Genomic DNA, 20,069 nt, shown 5'->3' with positions numbered 1-20,069 from the left:
AGGTGTGAGGTCTGTTTCACGACACGATATATTAGAGTAGCATGTTGGAGTCGCCGTCCGACATCCATATTATGACCGTTAGAGGTCGGATACTTCGTATGTTCATCAGATAGGCGATCAGAATTGCAGACTTTCGTCGGGAAGGGGCCACGAAAAAAGAATCAAAGCACAAATAAGTGCCGACTGCGATTGTTGCTTCATGCACTACTTTAAGTCAATATAATATCCATGCTTGAGAACGGCGTAGCGTACCTGGTTATTCTTCCTCGCAACAACGAACAATTGAGACAGTTCCGCAAATTGTCCAGTTCAAAGACCTCGCCTCGGCACGAATCGCCGATGCAAGATGGTTCGTTCGCATGCTCGAATAGGTTCTACTCCATCACGAACTCGCGGCCTCTCTCACCAAATCCCAACATTTCCGCATCCCCGTCCCCATTGACTCCTCACCAACGGTATCGGTCCACCTGCTCCGACTATCAGAGCCAAAACTTTCCTCGACATTGGCATTGTCGAGCTCAAAGAGATGAACATGCATCGTCAATTTAATGTGTGAGAAGAGCCAAGGTACACTCCCCAGCTCACTAAGATGCTTCAATTTTCCGTCAAATGCGCCGGCATCCAAACTGGACACGTACTGCTTGGCATCGCGCTTGCGAGTCTTTGGCGTTCCCTTGCCTGGTTCTGGAAGTATATAACTAGGAAACTCCCATAGCCCCGCAAGCAGACCTTTCTCAGGACGCCGACGGATCAAATAACGTCCGTCGCTTCGCCGGATGGCGCAGACTAGAGTCTCTTCTTCCCGTACCGCCTTCTTAATAGTCTTGACGGGAAATTTCCGTGCATAGTTCGTAACTACCTCCATGGCCGCGGTGCTAAGTGTAAGGGACGAACTTGAGGGCTTTTTGTCTATTTTCTTGGGCTGTGCGAACGCGAAGGCCTGTAACGTCGCCTGTTTCTTAGATGATAGTTTGGATGCTGGCGTTGTCATATTTTTCGAGGCCTTAGATCCCAATTTGTTGTCTTCTTCATCGGGTGGCGCGAACTCTCTGAAAGGGTCGCACAAACTGCAAATATCTTCCATGTCGCATGTACTAGCCTTGCTGTCGGTTTCAGCCGTAGTCTTACCCGACACAAGTCCCTTTCTCGTAGCAAGCTGTATGCCCTCGCCATACGCGCGACAAGTTGAACTGACAGGACAGGCCGCGCAATTGGGCTTTGGTATGCAGATCGTGCTACCCAGCTCCATCAGTGCTTGACCCCATCGCCCGGGCCGATCGCTAACTGAATTATCCGATTCGTCCTTGTCACTGCCCTCTGTAGAATCTCGTGCCACGGCCTTGACTAGAGCATCAGCGGCAGCCCACAGCGTATCAATGACGATTTTATTCGTTTTGACATCTCCAAATATGCCAAGCTGCCTGCTTAACACCCGGAGCACATTCCCATCGACCATTGGCGCAGCCTGTCCGAAGACAATGGAACTGATCGCACCCGCCGTATAGCGTCCGACGCCGGGGACACCAGCCGCGAGATCTTCCGCTGCGGCTGGGAGAAGGCCTTTCCATTTGTGGTTTTCGCACACCAGCTTCGCAGCCTCGTGAATCCGCGTCGCACGGCTGTAGTACCCAAGACCCCGCCACGCGGCCAAGACGTCGTCTGGTTCAGCAGCCGCCAGGTCTTGGATAGTCGGCCATTTTGCCATCCACCGGTTCCAGTAGTCAATGACCACGGCCACGCGGGTCTGCTGCAACATGATTTCGGATATCCAGACCTCGTATGCGCGACGTTCCAGCCGTGATCGCAACAACGAGGCATCTGCAATTAAGCGTGGATCTATCCATTCCTTCCGCCATGGCATGCTACGCGCGGTGCTGACCGAGTCGAACCAGTTAATTAGAGAGCCACGACCATGTCGGCTATCAAGCAGGAGTGGTCGATGATAATCCAGGCCGTGGCGACGAGCAGGAGGATCGCAGGCGGCTAAGATGGGATCCTCTATCCAATTTGCTCCAAAAATCCGATCGTTAAATTTGGCAGCCTCCTTTGCCGAGCGTGTTGTTTTCCGCTTCTTGGTGATGGGAACTGCAACGGCTGCCTCGTTCTCTTGGTTGAAGTCGCTGTCAGACGCGTCGCTCCGCGTCCTCTTTCGCACTACCTTCTTTCGGGCTGGCCGCGAAGTTTTGATTTCGTTGTCCTTGGTGGATGATGAGAGCACATTGGCCATTGAATTTGGCGCCGGAGAGCTTGGCTGCTGGGCATTTCGTGATGATCGTGTCATATTTGCGGGAAAGTTGGAGTTTGAGGAAGTCAGAAACCGCGACGCGACATGGAGGGAAAAGTGCTTAACGCGCAATCACGTGGCTGACTCCTGTCCTCTCAAGTCTTTTTATCTTCTGCTTTTCCTTCTCTGAAAAAAAGGGAAATACCAGGGCGCAAGGGAATTGTGATGATAGCTGTAATATTCTAACGCATTCTGTATTTCTAGGCTTGGAAGCCAATTTCCTTTGCGTACTGTTCCAAGGTATTGCCTGTGTTGATCCATGGATCCCATGTAAGTCATCCATCACCCTTGCCACGATCTCAGGCAAAAAGGGTAACTGGGAAGATTTGGGCCCGGATAGGCGAATAGGAGCAATTCTATATGCAAAATGCAAATGACAGAGAGAAAAGAAGTCATTTCTCTACATATGCAATATTAGCAGCTAATAATAAAACCAATACGTGCTTCCCCGTCCTTTTTTTCTCCATGCCTTGTAATGTACTTAGTGAGTATTGTTCAAACAACGCAAGCATCCCTCTAGGACTTGATTTCACCTATGTTTGTCCTGGTTTCGGCAGGAATTTGAGTAGCGCCCCCTGGGAGCAGCTCAGTTCAATCTTTCTAAACTAGCAAGTATCACTGTCATGCCGTCATCACCTCACTTTCGCGGTTCGCTAGCATTGACAATATGTCACTAGATATCATATTCACCAGAGGAGGTCGCTTCCAGTGTAGGTAGGCACTCCAGTAAACATCCAATTGTGAGATCTGTGGTTAAGCGAGCGTTTCTATGAAATACAGAGAATCCCAAGAATAAAATCAGAACCATTGCGCGCGCACACAAGTATCCAGAACGTCGAAGCAAAAAAACCTCACCTGGGATTGCCCTTGTCCCTATTCTTCCATCATTACCAGAACGCAACTCATTTCGAGCCCCTCAATACTCTCATCGCTTCCTCAAAATCCTTAATATCACGATCCAATTTCGCCCTCTGAGCCTTGACCGAGGCACTTTCACCCGCAATGTTCTCCAACTCCTCGTCGCTGAATTCATTGACCAGTTCATATTTGAAGATCTGGAGAGGGCTCTCTTGACCTCTCAGAAGGTAATAGAAGACAGCCTGCTGGCATACCACGTCGACGAAGCGCTTCAACGCGACCTTGTAGTAACTGTAAAGCACATCATGGATGTACTCGCGGACGTGTTCTGGGTTTCCCTTGTTGGCGGACAGGTTGCCAACCTGTGGCCAGGTGAGGTGCGCGCCCGTATCATCCGATATGCCAAGGTTCTTCATGAGAGACACGAGGCGTTCACCCTGTAACTTCTGCAGGTTATCATTGAAGTAGTGATTCAGTGTGAATGGCAAGTGTTCTCGTTCAATGGAAAGGAGGTATTTGGCTTTGTCGATGGCCCGGATGTAGGTCTGCTGCAGCTTTTCGAGGATGTGGTCGTTCCAAAGCGTGTCGAAAACATGGGCGTCGGGGCAGACTTCCTCGATTACCTTTACAATGAATTGGTGGACCAGGATAATGGAACGGGAAACATGATACAGTGTTATCGACTCCCAGTTCTTGGTCTGCTCTTTGAAGATGGCTGCAAGCATTGATCCGCTGAACTGTAAAAGTGGTTAGTGACAAGATAGTGCATCGCCTGTTGTTGACTTACTGTTCCGAGATCAGCACCTCGACTATTGTTGTATACAAGCTCAATGTATTCCATGATGTCATCGTCATGTTTGATATGACGCCTTGCTGAGGACTCTTGCAGAATGCTGTCAAGCTCGGGAAATTGAACTGCCTCCGCCAGGTCCTCGGACTCCAATGACTGTCTTGAGGCGAAAGAGAAACTGCGAGTCTTCTGTGGACCAAAAGGATCCTCCTCAGATTCCGATTCTTCTTGGTGCAGCTTTCCACTATCAGTGAACGATCTCGTGTGGCCTGCCCAGGAGATCTGGTTGGAGAATGCCTCATTGGCTTCTACTACGCGCGTGATGAGCCGAAGACTGTCGCTGTCCGAGAAAATATTGTTGCCTGTGTAGTTTGCACTGAGAGCATCTCGAGTGATGGACTGGAAATTTTCGCACATATTGCTTAGGTAGGCTCGTTGTGAGAGAGGGTCGCTCCTTGACGGTCCCATCTTATTCAGTTGAGTCTTGAGATCGACCAGTTCTTTTGTCACCTCAGCTCGAAGCTTTGGGAACTCCTGCTTGATCAGATCGATCAGTAGTTCCCGCACTTTGAGTTTCAAGGCGAAGATTCCCGCCCTCTCTGTGTTGCGCAGAGTTGACCAGGGATCCTCTGAGAAGAAGTTCTTTTCTTTCATCTGCCCCTCCGCGAGAGACATCGTGACATCGTCTGGGCCACGGTTCTTGACAATGTAGTAACCCAATGTTAGATCACCTCGTTTGCCGAGAACGTGGTTTATGGCAATCTGCTGAATGGCTCGCTCAATTGCCAGGTCTGGTTTTGTGAGAACACCCATCGTTCTGGTCATCTGCGGATCAAACTGTTTGGCAAGTTTGAGAACCTCTTGTGTGGCTGGGTCGACATTGCATGGCATAATGGCGAGGATACTAAATCCTTCAGATTAGTTGGAGCTTTGAGGTCGACACAAGACGGAAACCCACATGGTTCTAGGGTCTTTCATATACTTCTTCACCATATCTCTGACAAGTTCTATGTCTCTCTCGGTTGTGGCACCTGTTTAACAGTCAAAATATTGCACATAATGATGAGATAGAATGTAATCCTTTCCTTCGGTGTTGCGAAAGATTCCAGGAACGTCAATGACGGTAAAGTGCTCTTGTTACGGAAAGTCAGGATATACGAATCAAAGAGCACTTAGGATGGATGAACATACATTAGGTCCACAAATCTCGATCTTCAAGATGTGCTCACTGAAGGTAGGGCGCGCTGAGCCATCGGTCTGCTCATCATCTTCACTGCTTCGTAGTCCCATCGTCTCATTCGCCTGAAAAGGGAAAACAGAATTAGCGTGACCTTCGTAGGCAAAGTGACTCTCATACCTGCTTGAAGATGTTGGCGAGGCTTGCATCAGTCAACTCATCAAGAGTCTTGTGAAACTCCTTGATCATGACCCTCTCATCGGGATCCGAGTCCTCATGGGGGATGATGGATACGATAACGCTCTGTTGGTCTTCTCTTCGACAAGTGATCTGAGTTGCGTACCGCGTACAGAGTCCAGCATCTCGTGGAAAGGCGAATCCTGTAATGCCTTCTAGAACAGAGCTCTTCCCCGAGCTCTGATCGCCAACCACGACCAACTGAGACATTAACTATGGTCTGATCACTTTGAGACTAGAAGACCTACCTGAGGAAGTGAGGTTCTGGAACCAATCAGTTCTCTCAGTTTGTCGACCTTGGTCAATGTAGCCAAGTTGCCGTGGCTGGCGCCAATTACGTCAAGTATGGTGCTGCCCATTCTGAAGATTTGCGTTGTGAGATAATGTTGTCAAGTATTGAACTGATTTTACACCAGAAAAGATGGGCTCTTGGGTTAATATACGATTTCCCAAGGCAACCTGTGCAATTCGAGATGTCATGGATGATTTGGAATCTGTCAGAACAAGTGGCCGTATGGATATTCCACTTTGTTACTGGCAAACGGATTTACTGGCCTACGGCGAAAGAAGGTGATAAAGATATCGGGAAGCCACAAACGAGACCGCATGTTGGCAGAGCTCCCCACCTACCTGTTGAGCTTCTGAATAACGAAAATGGCGGTCCTCCAACTTGGAAGGCATGCAGAACATGTACATGTGTCTGATGTCTGCATACAGACAAGAGCGGTCATCCGAAAACGTAAGGATCCCAATAAGTCCAAACGGTACTCTATACATATGTTCATGCAAACGGGGATCAAGTCGTGAGCTTCACCCTTCAAGCCCATTGACACTTCAGTACCAGCCTCAATTAGGCTGAATTGCCAGCAATAGTATTATAACAGCAATAATTGTAGTGACTGGGATTTGAACCGGGACGCTAGTAAGGAGTAGTCACAGCATGGCAGCATAGCCTCAACCCGCGAATCAAAGCCACCCAACTCGTAAAAGAAAGCATAGAAACTGTAGGAAACGCTTAGTAAGGATTGCATAGCCATAAGAATTCGTTGAAGGAATGAAATAGATAGCAATCACGGAGACCGAATTCGCGGCCACTTGAGGCAGCCGACCGCTCTGCAGGCCGCTTCGGCAGGCGGTATCGCACAGTCACAGTACCAAAAACATTTTGGCGACTGGAAAGGACGAAGCGAGGGGGTTTAAGAAAGGAAATGGGTTTGCAAAAGGGGCCAGGAGGAATCCGAGGTGGCCAGGTCTGCATGACGTGGATTATCACAACCACTGAAAGAATTGAAATGATGAACATACTAGGCATACCAGATGAGTGTGGGCAAGTGTGGCCCAGGCATAGAGGGGTCCACGGCACCGAGACATAAACTAGTGTATGTAAGGGTCCCCCCGTCTTCCCCACCACTCCCCTGCCCCCGGGGCGGCTTGGCAGTTGTTCCCCACGCACCTTCGTAGTACCAATACTGTGTACAGTCCCTAACACTGGACAACTGACAATGAGCACAACAGCATGGAAACATTTGCTACGATTGAGTGCACCCGCCAAGTCGAGGAATCGATACATTTTCAAGGAAAAGGGTACAGTGTGGAAGGTTGAAATAGAAAGGATCACCAACGCAACGGGTGCCCCGACTGGGACTTGGAACAAGCAGCCTCGGTTTACTTAGAAGACATGGGGCCGATCCTGTAGACGAACCATGATTTTACGTCAGAACTTGGGTACTCAAGCATGTTTTTGGCTATGCTACCTAACTGACTTCCCGGCTGCTTCCCAACGTCAAGCAGATGAAAATGGGCGGGGATTGGGAAGGAAGTCATACATGACGAGCAAATTTGTTAACCATTTTTCGGTTATGAATAGAACGAAGTGCCGCCTTCTACATATATCATGCTGACTGTGAAGGCAGGTAGGGCTTCATGGCTTATATCCATTTGCCACACGGCAAGCCCATCAGTGTTACTCACATCCTCGATGATGTGACTATCTCAAAGATGCTTCTCTCTGGACCCCGTGACTTGTTCAAATGTGTCCAGGGACATAACCAAGGCGTGTCTTCCTGCGGTCATGCTCCGCAGATGCTGATCGTAGTCGAGCATCTCAGCTAGAGGTACCTGCGCGATGATTTCGAGCATCCGCAAACTGCCCTTCCGGGTCTCACGAAGAGTTGTTTGAAATTCGTAAGGATCTGGAGGCGCATAAATGTCAGATACGTCTATTTGACTGCCTTCTCTGGCCGCCGTTTCTTGCATATCCATCACCTCGAGGACATGGCCACCACGAGAAGAATGAAGGTCATGCTGGACTGACCCCGCAGAAGACTCAGGGCAAGTAATCACAACCCTCATCACAGGTTCAAGGATCCCGATTGATCCGTTTTTGTGTGCTTCTCTCAAAGCCGTCCTGACGGCTTGATTGGCGGCACTAGCGTAATGGCCTGCGGGCGTTGGGCCGAAATAGTCAGTCGAAGCATCAAAGGTAACCGTGACGAGACATCGGTGCAAGGGAGAGGTCCGTCGTGGGCCTCGTGCGAGTGCTGATACTGCCCCATTCATCAGGTGCAGCCTAATATCCTCATTGTCGGCAAAGGAGTTGTCGGGAAACAAAACCCTTATGATATTGCCGTCTCTCTCAAAGTCAGAATCTGCCACACTCCCATTTTCGTTCAACTCCAGCGGTTGGACGGAAACACTGCAGGCGGCAGCACCGGCTTTGCCGCCAATAGTTTTGTCGAATACGACCCGGTGAGTCTCTGTAGGTTGTGTTACACACTCTTTATAATCCACTTCGATGCTACCCCAGTGGGCTTCGAGCTTGTAATGTTTCTCCAGACGGTCTCTTGCAACTTCCAGGTGAAGCTTGCCCATCCCAGACAGTGTATACTGCTCTGAGTTCTCATTCAACGACCACCTGAGACTTGGATCCTCCCGAGCAAGATTCTCCAACGCGGCCTCTAGCGCTTTCGCACCAGTGCTTGTATATGGTTCCAGAACGATGAATGCCACAGCGGGAGGGATCTCTGGCGGTCGAACCTTGACGTTATGAAATGGTGGATTGGGGGTTTTGTTCCCAGTATATATCAGCATAGTGTCTCCAGTGCGGGCCTTTTTCAGGCCAGTGAGAGCACCGATCTGCCCAGCTAAGAGCTGAGGAACCTCGATATGATCCTTTGCCGATATTTGCATGATGTTGAGGGGCTTCTCAAAATCTTGAAGATTAGCGTTCCACATTGGGGTGTTCTTCTTAAGCATGCCATGGTACACCCTCACGAATGTCAACATGCCTCGCTTGGGGTCATTGACGACTTTGAACACGGAGGCTAGGGCTTCAATTGTCGACCGTTGCTTTACTGGTACCTTTTGGGTGCGTGAAAGCTCCAGTACGCGAGAGAAAGGATGCGTCTCTTGACCAACGCGGACTTGCAGCTCTGGTCGGTCTCGTGGACTCGGTAGGTAATCATTGACAGCATCGAGTAGTGACGCTACACCGATGTTCTTCAGGCTCGAACCTGCAAAGACGGGAACGAGGGAGGCCTCGCCGTTGTTAATGCTGCGACGAATGCTGTGTTTGATATCCTCGCTTGGGATATCTCCACCGCGCTCGGTCCAGAGCTCTAGAAGTACGTCGTCATATTCGCAGAGCTTCTCGATAAGCTTCTCACGCGCGCGTTCAATCTCTTCTAGAAAGGGAGGTGTCTTCTTGGCTAGCTCTTCAAGATTGTCTTTGCCAGCACCTGCCCAACTCACCACAGAGCGGGATATGACATCCACGATACCCTTGACGGTATCGTTCTCCCACCAGGGAATCTGGCATACTAAAGGCATGCCGTTGAGCTTCAGACCAATATCTTGCACAGACTTCTTGAACGAAGCACCCTCACGGTCGAGTTTATTCACCAGGACTATCCGAGGCACCTTGAACTCCTGAGCAGAAGACCAAACCCTCTCCGTGTGTGCCTCGACTCCTTCAACGCCATCAATGACGCATACAGCACCATCCAGGACTGGCAAGCAGCGCTCTACTTCGAATCTGAAATCTTGATGGCCTGGCGTGTCAATGAGATTGACGATGTGCTCCTTGCCACCCGCCCTCAAACGCTCCTTTTTAGGCCACTTAAACGTAATGGCTGCTGATTGAATTGTAATGCCTCTTTGCCTCTCCATAGGGAGAAAGTCGGTGACAGTATCCCCGTGGTCCACATCTAATTTTGGTCAATGAATATACCCCAATTTTAGTTTGCATCCCGAAAGTTGCGTCCTGACTCAATTTGAGAAGGCACTTCGATATGAATTAAGAAAATACGAGGCTCACTTCCGAGATGTCGAGTGGCACCGCTGTTGTAAAGCATAGCCTCTGTGGTTGTTGTTTTGCCCTGAAGTCATGGTCAGTACTGACAGTGCAGCGCATAAACGGCCGTTCCACTTACCGCATCGACATGGGCAATGATCCCGATGTTTCGAACATCGTCTATTGCAGTCTCAGAAGAAGTTGGTGGAGTGGATATGGCCCTGAGACCAAGCCTCCTTGGTCTTATGGTATGAGGCCATCGCCCTGGACATCGCCCTGGACATCTCACACGAGCTCTGGTCACAATTGCCAAAAAGCTCATCCCTTCGACGTGCAGACGATTTCTATATTTTCTGAACGCCTTTAACCCATTAAAGTTTGGGCTTTTGGCGGCCTGCTCCTCAAAGACTAAGGTCAATTGACGAATTCTGGTTGGCTAGCGCTAGCATTGGAGGCGTTCAACTTCACCTAGAATTGGAGTTGGGCTGCGCATTTACATTGACCCGCTACAGCAGGCACGGACCACACAACTCCAGGTTATGGCGAGTTGACACAACAGAATTGGAAGGTCCGGCCCCGCAGCCAGTGGCTGGGTTCCTTGGAAGGTAGCAGCAACGAAACCAGCAGCCACAGTTAACGAGAGCCATGAGAAGACGGGCATTGCCAGTTGAGCTTAACTTGTTGCAGTTCGCCTAACCTTACGTCAATTCACAGTGTTGTCTGGTTGTCAGACCTTCCTTCCGAGACCGTTATCTTTCGTCATTGGCGCGATACATTTCGCTTTCTTCAATCCCTTCGCCAGCCATACATCCGTTGTAGCATGGCTTAATCGAGTTCTCGTAAGAACAACTTCCTCTGATCACCATCAACGTCATAGCCGCAAGCTTCGAAACCCCAGCCCATAAACCATGGACTATCGCTCATCTATAGCCGACGATGAGCACCCGGTGGGCGCATCTCCTTGGGGCTCATCACCTCCAGCATCGCCGCGGCGCAATGAATCTACCTACAACGCAGGCGGCAATGAGCCGGCATATCATTATGATGTGCAAGACCCGAGTAATGGGCTATCACACGACGATTTGACGGGAAACGTATTCGGCCCGACAGACGCCATAGCAAGCGAGGCTTCCACGACAGTATACGATCCGTCTCAACAATCCGAAACATCACAAGAGCCTGAGTTTGGATCGTCGGCCGAACGATCTCAACAGGAACAAGCGCAGGGAGGGCTACAGCAAACGCAAGGGCAAGGGATGCCACGAGGAAGTGCTGCGCCCGGAGGCCACGAACAACAGGCCCGTAGGCAAAATTATCCGCAGTACAAGCTGCAGGCAAAGATCGCTGGGCTGGAGCGCACCGGTAGAAAAGACCCGATCCTCAGATTTGATGTTCACGTACGTATTGCCTAAGAAACACCCCATCTCGGATGGCGATAAATTGGCGTAGTGTCCGTACTGACTATTGCAGACAAATATACCCAAGTTTCGAACCACCCAGTTCCGTGATGTGCGCCGCCTCCACTCCGAATTCGTCAAACTTGCCGAACACTTGATTTCCGCCAACCCCGAGGCACTGGTTCCAGCAGTCCCTCCGCCATTGACTTCGGCCGGAGCCGGGACGGACGAAGACGAGGCACGTGTGAAGGCTTTGATGCAACGATGGCTTAACTACGTCTGCAGCAACGAGGTGCTCATGAGAGATGATGAGATGGTACTTTTTGTCGAGAGTGACTTTGGCTATAGCCCCATGGTCAAGAAGAAACAACCGGCTACTGGCGTACGCAGGAAGCTGCTGAAGCAATTTGCCCCTCCGCCGGATGATACCCCTGAGCTATCCGACGCTCGTCCAATTGTGAAGCTATTCTATCTGGGTTCTATGGATGCTGGACATAAGGTTGATAAGCTCGTCAAGGCTCGCCGAGGTACGTTTTTTTTGGCATATTGATTTTGTTGTGAGACGACTGACCATAAACAGGGCTTGGGCTTGCAGAATCCGACTTTGGTGTCAAGCTCGGTGCGATGAATATTCAAGAGCCGCACCAAGGGCTGGCCAGCGCATACCGTAAACTCGGCAAAGTCGTTCAAACTGTTGGCGACTGTCATGCCGCCCAGGCAACAGCAGAAGCAACGACGATCGGCGATCCGTTCCAATATCACTCACAGGATGCGTTTATCGTGAAAGAGAGCCTGACCAACCGACAGTTACTCACGCGCGAATTCTTGCAGGCCCAGGAAAACACACGTAGCAAACTCAATGCCGCCGATCGTCTAAAGGCCAGTTCCAGTGTGCGCCGTGAAAAGGTTGATGAGGCTATTACGGCTCTGGATGATGCAAGACAGAACGAACTCGAGCTGATGAGGAAGACGTCACGTGTGACACAAAACCTGGTCTTAGAGCGCCGCAGATGGTTTGCAAGGACGGCTACGGACTTACGAATGAGCATTCGTGAGTTCGTTTTGCGGGAGATCGAAGCCGAGCGCCGCACCCTTTCCTTACTGGAGAGCGTTCGACCTGATATCAGGGCTATCGATGCCTCGGGCGGTCTAAGCAGGCTGGGCCGCGAGGCTCATCCTACAGTGCGTCGAATAAGCATGGCAGCAAGTCAGGGCCCCAAGGGTGATGCCTGGAGTGGTGTGCCTCGGCGCACAGATGTTCCCAACAGAAGTATCTCGGGAAGTTTCATGCCGAATGTTGCTGAGGATGAAGATGGCGAACAAGGCCAAAGCACAGGATCTAATGCTGCCGGTGTCGCAGGTAGTGCGGGCTTAGCTGGTCTCGGCGAGGAAGACGACGAAGATCGGGTGGATGCGAGAAACGCTGCGAGCCGTTTGGCAACCAGCACATTTTGATCGTTGCACCTTGCACATGAGTGTAGTGTAGAATAGTGACGGTATAGCCTCTTCTCATCGCCATCGACTTGTCATATGTCACCTATACGTTCGTGTGTAGTGCCTGTCTACACTTCACACCCCGTATTCGCCCTGCTGGTGCTACCCTTCACTAAAAGAATGCATTTGGACTCCAGAAACCACTGACTACGGGCCACTTACTCGACACTGTCCCAGGATATCATGACTTGCGAGGTGCCCTCCCATGTGTATTGAAGGTTGCATGACACCTCTTTGCGTGTTTAGGCCGGACGCGTCGGCAACGCAAACACGACATTGGGGACGCTTATGCAGCCACTCGTAGCCTGTACTACTTTCTATACATACATGCGCCGAAGCACCAAGGCATACAATACCACACCTCACCATACACCTTGATGAGAGACGGCTCACACCTGCGTTTTGCAGTATATGTATCCCCAGGCGACATTCTGGCTCGCTTGAGTGAGAGACAGGGCGACGTTGTCTTCCCCAGATTTGACTTTCTGCCGTTCGCGTCGGCCATATATGTACATTGACGGCTACACTTCAAAGCGCCGCATTTTCGTGGGGGTGGGCACAATGTACGGTTACAACTGCGAAAAATTAATGTGATGCTGTTCTTGATCCCTCTGGATGAAGTGAATCTCGATCCATTGACTCGAACATGGATCCATGGACGACTTGGAGATATTGCCGGTTAAGAGTCCCGGGTGGCAATGGTGGCAATGGGCTCATATAAGAAGTGCTGTGTAATAGTCATCTGAATTTGACGACAGCCCTCTGCCAGATACGACTGGCTGCATCCCCAGAATCAGACGAAACAGACATGCGCGGGTAAATAAACATCGTTGGGTTCTTCTGGAAGTTGAGTGATGGAAGGCCAAGGCTGTATACTTGCTACGTACTAAGGTAGGTTTGGCAGACTGGCACAGCATGATGGAGGTGCAGCATATTGCTACAAATAGACGTAGATTTATTTTTTGATATGTCCGCCGCAGACACGAATCGAGGCGAGCGGATTGCACGCATATTCCTCCTCGCTAGCGGGATCCCAACATTTTGCAGAACGGTTGCATGCTCATAATCGATGCTGTCCGGTAGTTTCTTGCATCTCGCCTGCCTTATCTCTGTTCTCTTCTGCTATTGGCGCGACAAAGAGCCTTGGCGCGTATCCTCCGGTTATATTGGAGAAATACAGCCGTAGCGCGCCGTGCCGCTCTATGAGAACAAACGATGTTGAACAACAACACACGATGTTAATTTGGTGCTTGAAATCGTCCGTCTCCTGTCTATCTTCCCACCTGTGAACATCTTTGTGTGGGCCAACTTTAATGAGGTAACTCGGACGCCCTTGACCCGCGATCTTCTCCATCCCGGGCGACATACAGACGTATCAAATCACTCACACGATGTTGTTCGAGAGGAATGGACAATGTCGATCTTGATGCCGCAGATCTCAAGATGCATACGTCATGTGGACGATGTCCAGATGTCAAATAGTAGATCCTGCCCTGAGCATGTTATACCATGTGTGCTATCTTCTCTGTACTGAGGCCGTTTTAGTGCTTCAGCAAAGTGTTCGTGGAGTCCAAATGGCTTGCAGCATCTAAGTGAATGGGCACACCACTCGTACCACACTCCAGTATGAATTCGAATATCAAAACTTAGTTCCCGGCTCATGAATCAAGGTTGCCGAACGGCAGGAGGCCGGCCCTAGGGCCCATGCTCGGTAAACTTGAGATATGCATAGGCGGTGGCGTTCCTTGATTCTGAGTCTGGGCGCAGAAAATAGTTGCGACGTGCACGTTGTGCTTCCCTACTTGAACATGACGGCCTCATAAAAGGTGCAGGGTCAGCACTTACCAACATGCTTGCTAAAAAGCCAACACTTTGAGTGTTCTCTAGGAGAGCAGCCCTATTATTTGCGTCGTTTTCCTGGTTGGTACCCACAGATCAACTCTGTGATACCTTCAGACTCGGTTTTTTGGTGGGCTCCAATAATCCTGTTGATTTAGGCCGGGCAGGCAGTTTGTGAGGTTGGAAGTCTCGCCAGTGACGTGTTCAGTCAAACTGGGGGGTTTCACAGCGCCGGTCATGTCACCGATGGGTGGAAGCGTATGCATCGTGAAGTCGTGTGCAGGATGCAGCGCGCAGTGCGCTGTGTGGGACAAACTCAATAGCTTCTGAAGCTGTTGATGATGGAGGATTTCGTGCCGAGATAGGTTTATGAGCCGCATTAGTGCTATGTGCGGTTGGGTGAAAGATCCACACCACAACGCCATTTCGCTGGACGGAAATCCGAATGTATGAAGAGCTCTTGCTGGGGTTACAGGATGAAGCCGCTTTTTTAATTTTTTTTATTCTTATGCATCACCGAAGAAATGTCATTATGTCAACCATGAGGTCTAGAGCTCTCGGCATATTGTCGAGTGGCTGGTTGGTGGTCTTCTGTCTCCAATTTCCCCAATTTCCAGAACAAGCCTACCACGACCATGAATCTCTACCAGACATGTCCATGTGTGAGGCTATTAGGACGACCGAGGGATATTCCGGACTCCGTGCGTCCAGCGAAGGCAAGAAGACCATCACAAGTTGCAACTTCCATCAATAAGACCTTGGATTGCGAAACAGAAAAGGGTGATCAACTGTCGATTCCAGGAAGGGCTCTCGACTCCGACTGATTTCATTGGGCTTAGGTTGTGTTCCACTAAGAGCCAACCTCCAACACGGCTCGGAGACGTGGCTGGAGCCAACAAGGTAAGGGAAGTTCTCAAGTCTCATGCTTATCATGTTACCACTGTCGAGAGGATGCAGGCCGATTGGCTGCCAGGAGTGGCAGACTCCAATCCTTGTATCAAGATAAAGCTGCTTGAATACAGCAATAGCTATAGCAGTTCATGCACCACCTTATGTGTGACATTTGAGTGTTTATGCAGACAGTGACATGTGAAATGATGTACGAGTCTGCTTCTTGACACTCGCTATAACCAGGGTGCGCGGCCCTGCTGCCCCTTAGCCCAATCTTGTACCGAGCTGCATGCTTGACTTGTCATCTTTCCAAGCAAAGCATATCTTAAGAACGCCAGTATGAAGTAGGTCCGACAGCGGCAGCCTGAGCGCGGCACAGCGTCGCAGCGACTAAGGCAGGTGGTGATATGGTCCTATAGGCATTTGTGTTTCCACGATCTCTGACCAAAATGGGACGAGCGGCGTAGGACTCATCGCCATATGAAACAGGCAGAAGATGGAGTTCAACTAGAATGACGGGCGAGTGACCGTTGTCAAATTGGAATCGCCGGTCTGTGGGCCGCGGACCACTGTCGTTGCAGAGAACCGGATTGTTGAATAGTGAGGTTAGCAGGCATATGCCCTTGTTCACTGCCCCTGTTTTCTATGTGCACGCGATCATCTCACCATCAGGCTGGCATGGCGGAATGGCGGCAAAATTGAACCTCGGAAACCCCGACTGCATTCGTCTGAAATATCGTTAGACACTCATAGAGCCTGATGCAGCTCGCTGGTATCTGGGACAAGAAGTACTAGTGGAGTGTGCCTCTCACTTAACATTGACTAGAAGGATCAAATGGCAATGAATGGGACATACGAGTATATGACTTGTGAGGTCGTCAATGACAAGGGGGAACAGACAATCAGATTGAAGCAAAGCCAACGACGGGCTTTCAAGAGTACGGGCGCACGTTCAGACGCCTTGGTAGAGAGACTACGGGGGACCAATGGGGGCAATGTGGGGATTGGTGTGGAGTGCCCAGGTGTTATATTTGGCCAATTAGGACTTGCAGCTGGGCAGTACTACTCTAGCTCCAACAATTTGATCAATCTATGGGTTGTTCTTGCCAAATATTTTGTCTCCGTCTACTCTTGCTACTTTAGATGTTGTACCCTCAACACTCTGTACTTCCTATTCTATCTACTGCATACCACACTAATTTCTTACCTCTGAAGGGTGGACTCAAGTCCATCAATTCAGCAACGGTTGGAGAGTTATCTTGCTCTCTTCCCATTTACTTTCTGCCGCATTACGCTGCACACATCGAAGACCCTTACTGTTGCCTCCCAGGATCCAAGTTTCTGGAGCCGAATCACAAACTAAAATTTCGCGAAATCCGGAGAAACAAGAGGACCCTTGCACGGCGAATTATATGCCGTCCATATTCGGTTACAGACCCTTGGTGGGCCTTCATGCTATTGCTACCTACTTGCAACCTCGTGCTTTTGCAGTCGTTCGCCAAGTGGGCCTTTGTCATCATCGATCTATCTACCCGCCAGTCCCAGTCCCAGTCCCGATGGAGCACGGAAACTCTGATAGATGCGACTGTAGCCAGCAGCCAGTTTCGTCGTACCCTTGTTCTTATACTCTACTTTGCCGTAGTAGTCACAGAGCACGTCTTATCTGCCGGCTATTGGGCTCTTAACGCCGGCTAACCTATCAAAACATCTTTCTGTTTGTCCCTTCACATCCCTTGTCGGGCGTCGTCGGTTTCGCTTCCTGATGGAGTGACTGCTCTCGTCGTTAGAGCCCCACAAGCGAGTGAGACGCACCGACAGCCTGTTCGAGGAGGGCCGAGGTAGGGTTTCCAGGAATCGATTCATCCCTGTCCATGATGACCTTCATATTTTCTGTTGTGCAGACCCAGCCGCCAGCCTTGTCCAGCTAATACTAGAGCAAGTACTTGGCGGTATGATATTCGCTGGTACCATGGCGAATGTATGGATACCTCGAGATCTTTACCGTTAACGGTACCACACCGGGACCAGCCAAAGATTTCCCTGCCGAAGCTCATATGCATGGCACCTCCTGTCGCATCGTCGCTAACTGCTTGCATATGATCTCCCGAGATTATGAGCTGCTCTACTAGCTCTTGGAGATAACTCGTTGCTATTTGACTGGGCATGGTAAAGTCTTTCAATGCTTCACAAGCCAACGGGACCTTGGGCCCTTGGTTTATTCCGGGTCCCTGATGCTTCTTGCTAATCAATGATGAAGGTTGAGTGGCACACAGGAGTATCGCATCATCATCGTCCATGGCACTATCCCGATGCATAAGAAGGTGGGGGTCCTTCCGAGGATTGTTCCTTTTTGCTTCATATCCCGTTTCTCTTCATCATCTGAGTAGTATAAGCCGTCATTCGAGGGCTTGGACTCGCCATCTTTGCCTTGTTCACATATCACGGGGCCCTTTCTATCTGCTCCCCCTGCCTCCAAGTCTATAAAACATTCTCCGACACAAGCACAATTCCGTCACGCTTGACACATCCTCGGCTCTACTTTCAGGCCAACCCGCATACTTTCACCTGACACCTTATTAGCCCCAACGTCGCTCTACATCCCACACTACATCCCGCGCCCGCGTCCGGAGTCGTCATTGGCAATGGCTCCCTCCGCCATGATGGATGAGATGGCGCCAATGCAGCTACCCGTGCACGCAAAGTCGATAAGTGCGTCCGTCTTGCATGGGCCTCGAGACCTACGATTGGTGAGTGTGGTTATATCTAGTCTTACTGTTACACAAGATGGGGCCCTTCAGCCTTAGCAAGATTCATTCCGAGTAACCACTTTTATCTTACTTCAGGAGGCCCGGAGCATCGAGGACCCTGCCGTTGGCGAACTGCAGATTGCCGTCAAGTCAACTGGCATCTGTGGCTCCGATGTATCGTACTACAAGAAGTTTGCCAACGGGGATCTCTGTGCTTGTGCGCCCTTATCCCTTGGACATGAGTCGTCCGGTACAGTTGTGGCCATTGGACCCCATGTTTCCGGCTTCAGCATCGGTGATCGGGTGGCTCTGGAGGTCGGCCTTCCATGTGGTCAATGTGGTATCTGCAGAAAAGGCAGATACAATTTATGCAAGAAGATGCGCTTCCGGAGTAGCGCAAAGAGCGTGCCTCACTTCCAGGGCACCCTTCAGGAGAGGATAAACCACCCTGCCATTTGGTGTCACAAGTAAGCCCCCCCTGCGTACACCCGAGAGACAGCCAGAGCTAATAGCCGCGCCAGACTACCGGATCACGTCTCGTTTGACGCTGCTGCGTTACTTGAGCCCTTGTCCGTTGCTATCCACGCTATCAACCGTGCCTGTCCAATTCCTGGCTCTACTGCACTTGTCATGGGTGCAGGCACGGTTGGGCTCTTGACTGCAGCCATGGCTCGTCAATCTGGCTGCACAACCGTCACCATCACGGATGTTGATGCTGGCAGAGTTGACTATGCCATAAAACACGGCTTTGCGACTCACGGATATGTCGTTCCCCGTCCTCTTCACACCTCCTCCAGCAGCTCTTCCATATTCACCAACAGCTCCGGAACGTCGACGCCTTTGGAGTGCGGTGTCATGACACCGGCGAGTCTCTTCTCTAACTCGATCCAAGGTCAACTCGAAGGAGCAAAGAGCCTCGCAGCCGACATCCTCGCTCAAACTAAACCGCCCCCGGGTCTCGAGTTTGACGATGAAGATGACGGAGTTGATATTACGTTCGAATGCACCGGAAAGGAGGTTTGCATGCATATGAGTCTCTACGCCACACGGCCGGGTGGGAAGGTCATTATGGTCGGCATGGGTACCCCTATCCAGACCCTCCCAATGTCCGCAGCCCACCTGCGGGAAATCGACATCCTGGGCATCTTCCGATATGCCAACACCTACCCTACTGGTATTCGATTACTCTGCGCCCAGGGCCGGGGCGGTACTGGCTTCTCCTTTCCGAGCCTAGATGACATGGTTACCCACCGATTCCAGGGTCTTGGTGCTGCAAAAGGCGCCTTTGAGCTTGCTAGCAGAACCGTCGATGACAACGGCAACCTTGTGCTGAAGGTGGTCATTGAGGCCTAAAGTGGATTGATTGAATTGGCATGGGATGAGCTCTGTACCACCAACTCCTTGCATTAATATCTGGCTTCTGGACATGACGATGTTGCGATGCTTCACTCCACTCTCGATGACATAACGCTGCGACGACGTGAGAATTCAGCTGAAACAAGACGGGAGAGGCAGACATTGAGGTTTAGAGGGAGAAGAGTAAACGTGGTTTCAAAGATATTTGTCCAAATGGAGTGAAAATGAATGGGACACAATGGATAGGGGAGAGCTTGATAAATACCCACCAGGTTCGATTTCCTACCACTGCTCAACTTCTTAATATGGGGTCAAGACCGGGGAGCCAGGCGATGGAATTCAAATGGCTAGACTGGATATTCGGAAGGCTGTGTTAATATCAAATTGAAGATCACCGGATTTACATCAACTGGTTCTATTGTGAAGTTTGGCGGCCACGTGGCAAGGCGGCTTTACCGATTCGCTCATAGGCTGAGCTGGACGTGCAATGTTTCAGTCAGAAGTCTGTCAGGTACCGCTGATAGGTATGGTATGGCTTTAGTCATTCATGTTTTCATTATCATTCTCTATCCGAATCATTCCGTGTCATTGCAAAACAAGTGCATGGATCTGTGAAGGACAGGCTTCTAATCGCCCCTCTCTGCCCAGCTTTTTTGTGGCGACCATCCATAGAACGCCTACTTCGCCATGCAGATGAGAAAGCCATCA

At 50.5% G+C, this 20,069-nt stretch overlaps 7 protein-coding genes across 7 annotated transcripts; 3 read left to right on the top strand and 4 right to left on the bottom strand.

Moving 5' to 3' along the window:
* Positions 1–146: 146 nt before the first annotated feature.
* BCR38DRAFT_193260 (DNA glycosylase) lies at positions 147–2,288 on the bottom strand. The gene is made up of 2 exons (XM_040854027.1): positions 253–2,288; positions 147–204 (listed from the first exon to the last, which is right to left on the bottom strand). Exon 1 carries the CDS (start codon positions 2,279–2,281, stop codon positions 383–385), a length of 1,899 nt encoding a protein of 632 aa, XP_040716373.1. The 5' UTR covers positions 2,282–2,288; the 3' UTR covers positions 147–204; positions 253–382.
* An 898-nt stretch (positions 2,289–3,186) lies between these two features.
* BCR38DRAFT_465724 (interferon-induced GTP-binding protein Mx2) lies at positions 3,187–5,556 on the bottom strand (the record flags this gene model as incomplete). Its single annotated transcript, XM_040862711.1, has 6 exons — positions 3,187–3,879; positions 3,930–4,836; positions 4,891–4,949; positions 4,989–5,063; positions 5,124–5,234; positions 5,290–5,556. 6 exons carry the CDS (start codon positions 5,554–5,556, stop codon positions 3,187–3,189), a joined length of 2,112 nt encoding a protein of 703 aa, XP_040716372.1.
* A 1,782-nt stretch (positions 5,557–7,338) lies between these two features.
* On the bottom strand, positions 7,339–9,959 carry BCR38DRAFT_340653 (P-loop containing nucleoside triphosphate hydrolase protein; the record flags this gene model as incomplete). Its single annotated transcript, XM_040855805.1, has 3 exons — positions 7,339–9,551; positions 9,662–9,722; positions 9,777–9,959. 3 exons carry the CDS (start codon positions 9,957–9,959, stop codon positions 7,339–7,341), a joined length of 2,457 nt encoding a protein of 818 aa, XP_040716371.1.
* Positions 9,960–10,545: 586 nt separating this feature from the next.
* BCR38DRAFT_341833 (uncharacterized protein) lies at positions 10,546–12,489 on the top strand (the record flags this gene model as incomplete). Its single annotated transcript, XM_040855901.1, has 3 exons — positions 10,546–11,034; positions 11,108–11,561; positions 11,615–12,489. 3 exons carry the CDS (start codon positions 10,546–10,548, stop codon positions 12,487–12,489), a joined length of 1,818 nt encoding a protein of 605 aa, XP_040716370.1.
* A 2,403-nt stretch (positions 12,490–14,892) lies between these two features.
* BCR38DRAFT_432145 (uncharacterized protein) lies at positions 14,893–15,402 on the top strand. Its single transcript, XM_040860161.1, has one exon. It carries the CDS (start codon positions 14,900–14,902, stop codon positions 15,119–15,121), a length of 222 nt encoding a protein of 73 aa, XP_040716369.1. The 5' UTR covers positions 14,893–14,899; the 3' UTR covers positions 15,122–15,402.
* A 1,715-nt stretch (positions 15,403–17,117) lies between these two features.
* BCR38DRAFT_408944 (uncharacterized protein) lies at positions 17,118–17,573 on the bottom strand (the record flags this gene model as incomplete). The annotated part of the gene is made up of 1 exon (XM_040858323.1): positions 17,118–17,573. The coding sequence occupies one exon, from the start codon at positions 17,571–17,573 to the stop codon at positions 17,118–17,120; it is 456 nt and encodes a 151-aa protein (XP_040716368.1).
* A 164-nt stretch (positions 17,574–17,737) lies between these two features.
* On the top strand, positions 17,738–19,843 carry BCR38DRAFT_193211 (zinc-dependent alcohol dehydrogenase). The gene is made up of 3 exons (XM_040854026.1): positions 17,738–18,005; positions 18,102–18,472; positions 18,527–19,843. The coding sequence occupies exons 1-3, from the start codon at positions 17,901–17,903 to the stop codon at positions 19,356–19,358; spliced, it is 1,308 nt and encodes a 435-aa protein (XP_040716367.1). The 5' UTR covers positions 17,738–17,900; the 3' UTR covers positions 19,359–19,843.
* Positions 19,844–20,069: the final 226 nt, after the last annotated feature.

The sequence above is a fragment of the Pseudomassariella vexata genome (genome assembly GCF_002105095.1).
Source record: "Pseudomassariella vexata strain CBS 129021 chromosome Unknown BCR38scaffold_6, whole genome shotgun sequence".
In the NCBI taxonomy this organism is placed as follows: domain Eukaryota; kingdom Fungi; phylum Ascomycota; class Sordariomycetes; order Amphisphaeriales; family Pseudomassariaceae; genus Pseudomassariella; species Pseudomassariella vexata.
The sequence above is the reverse complement of the archived record's forward strand: the minus strand, read 5'-3'. Positions and strand labels throughout refer to the sequence as shown.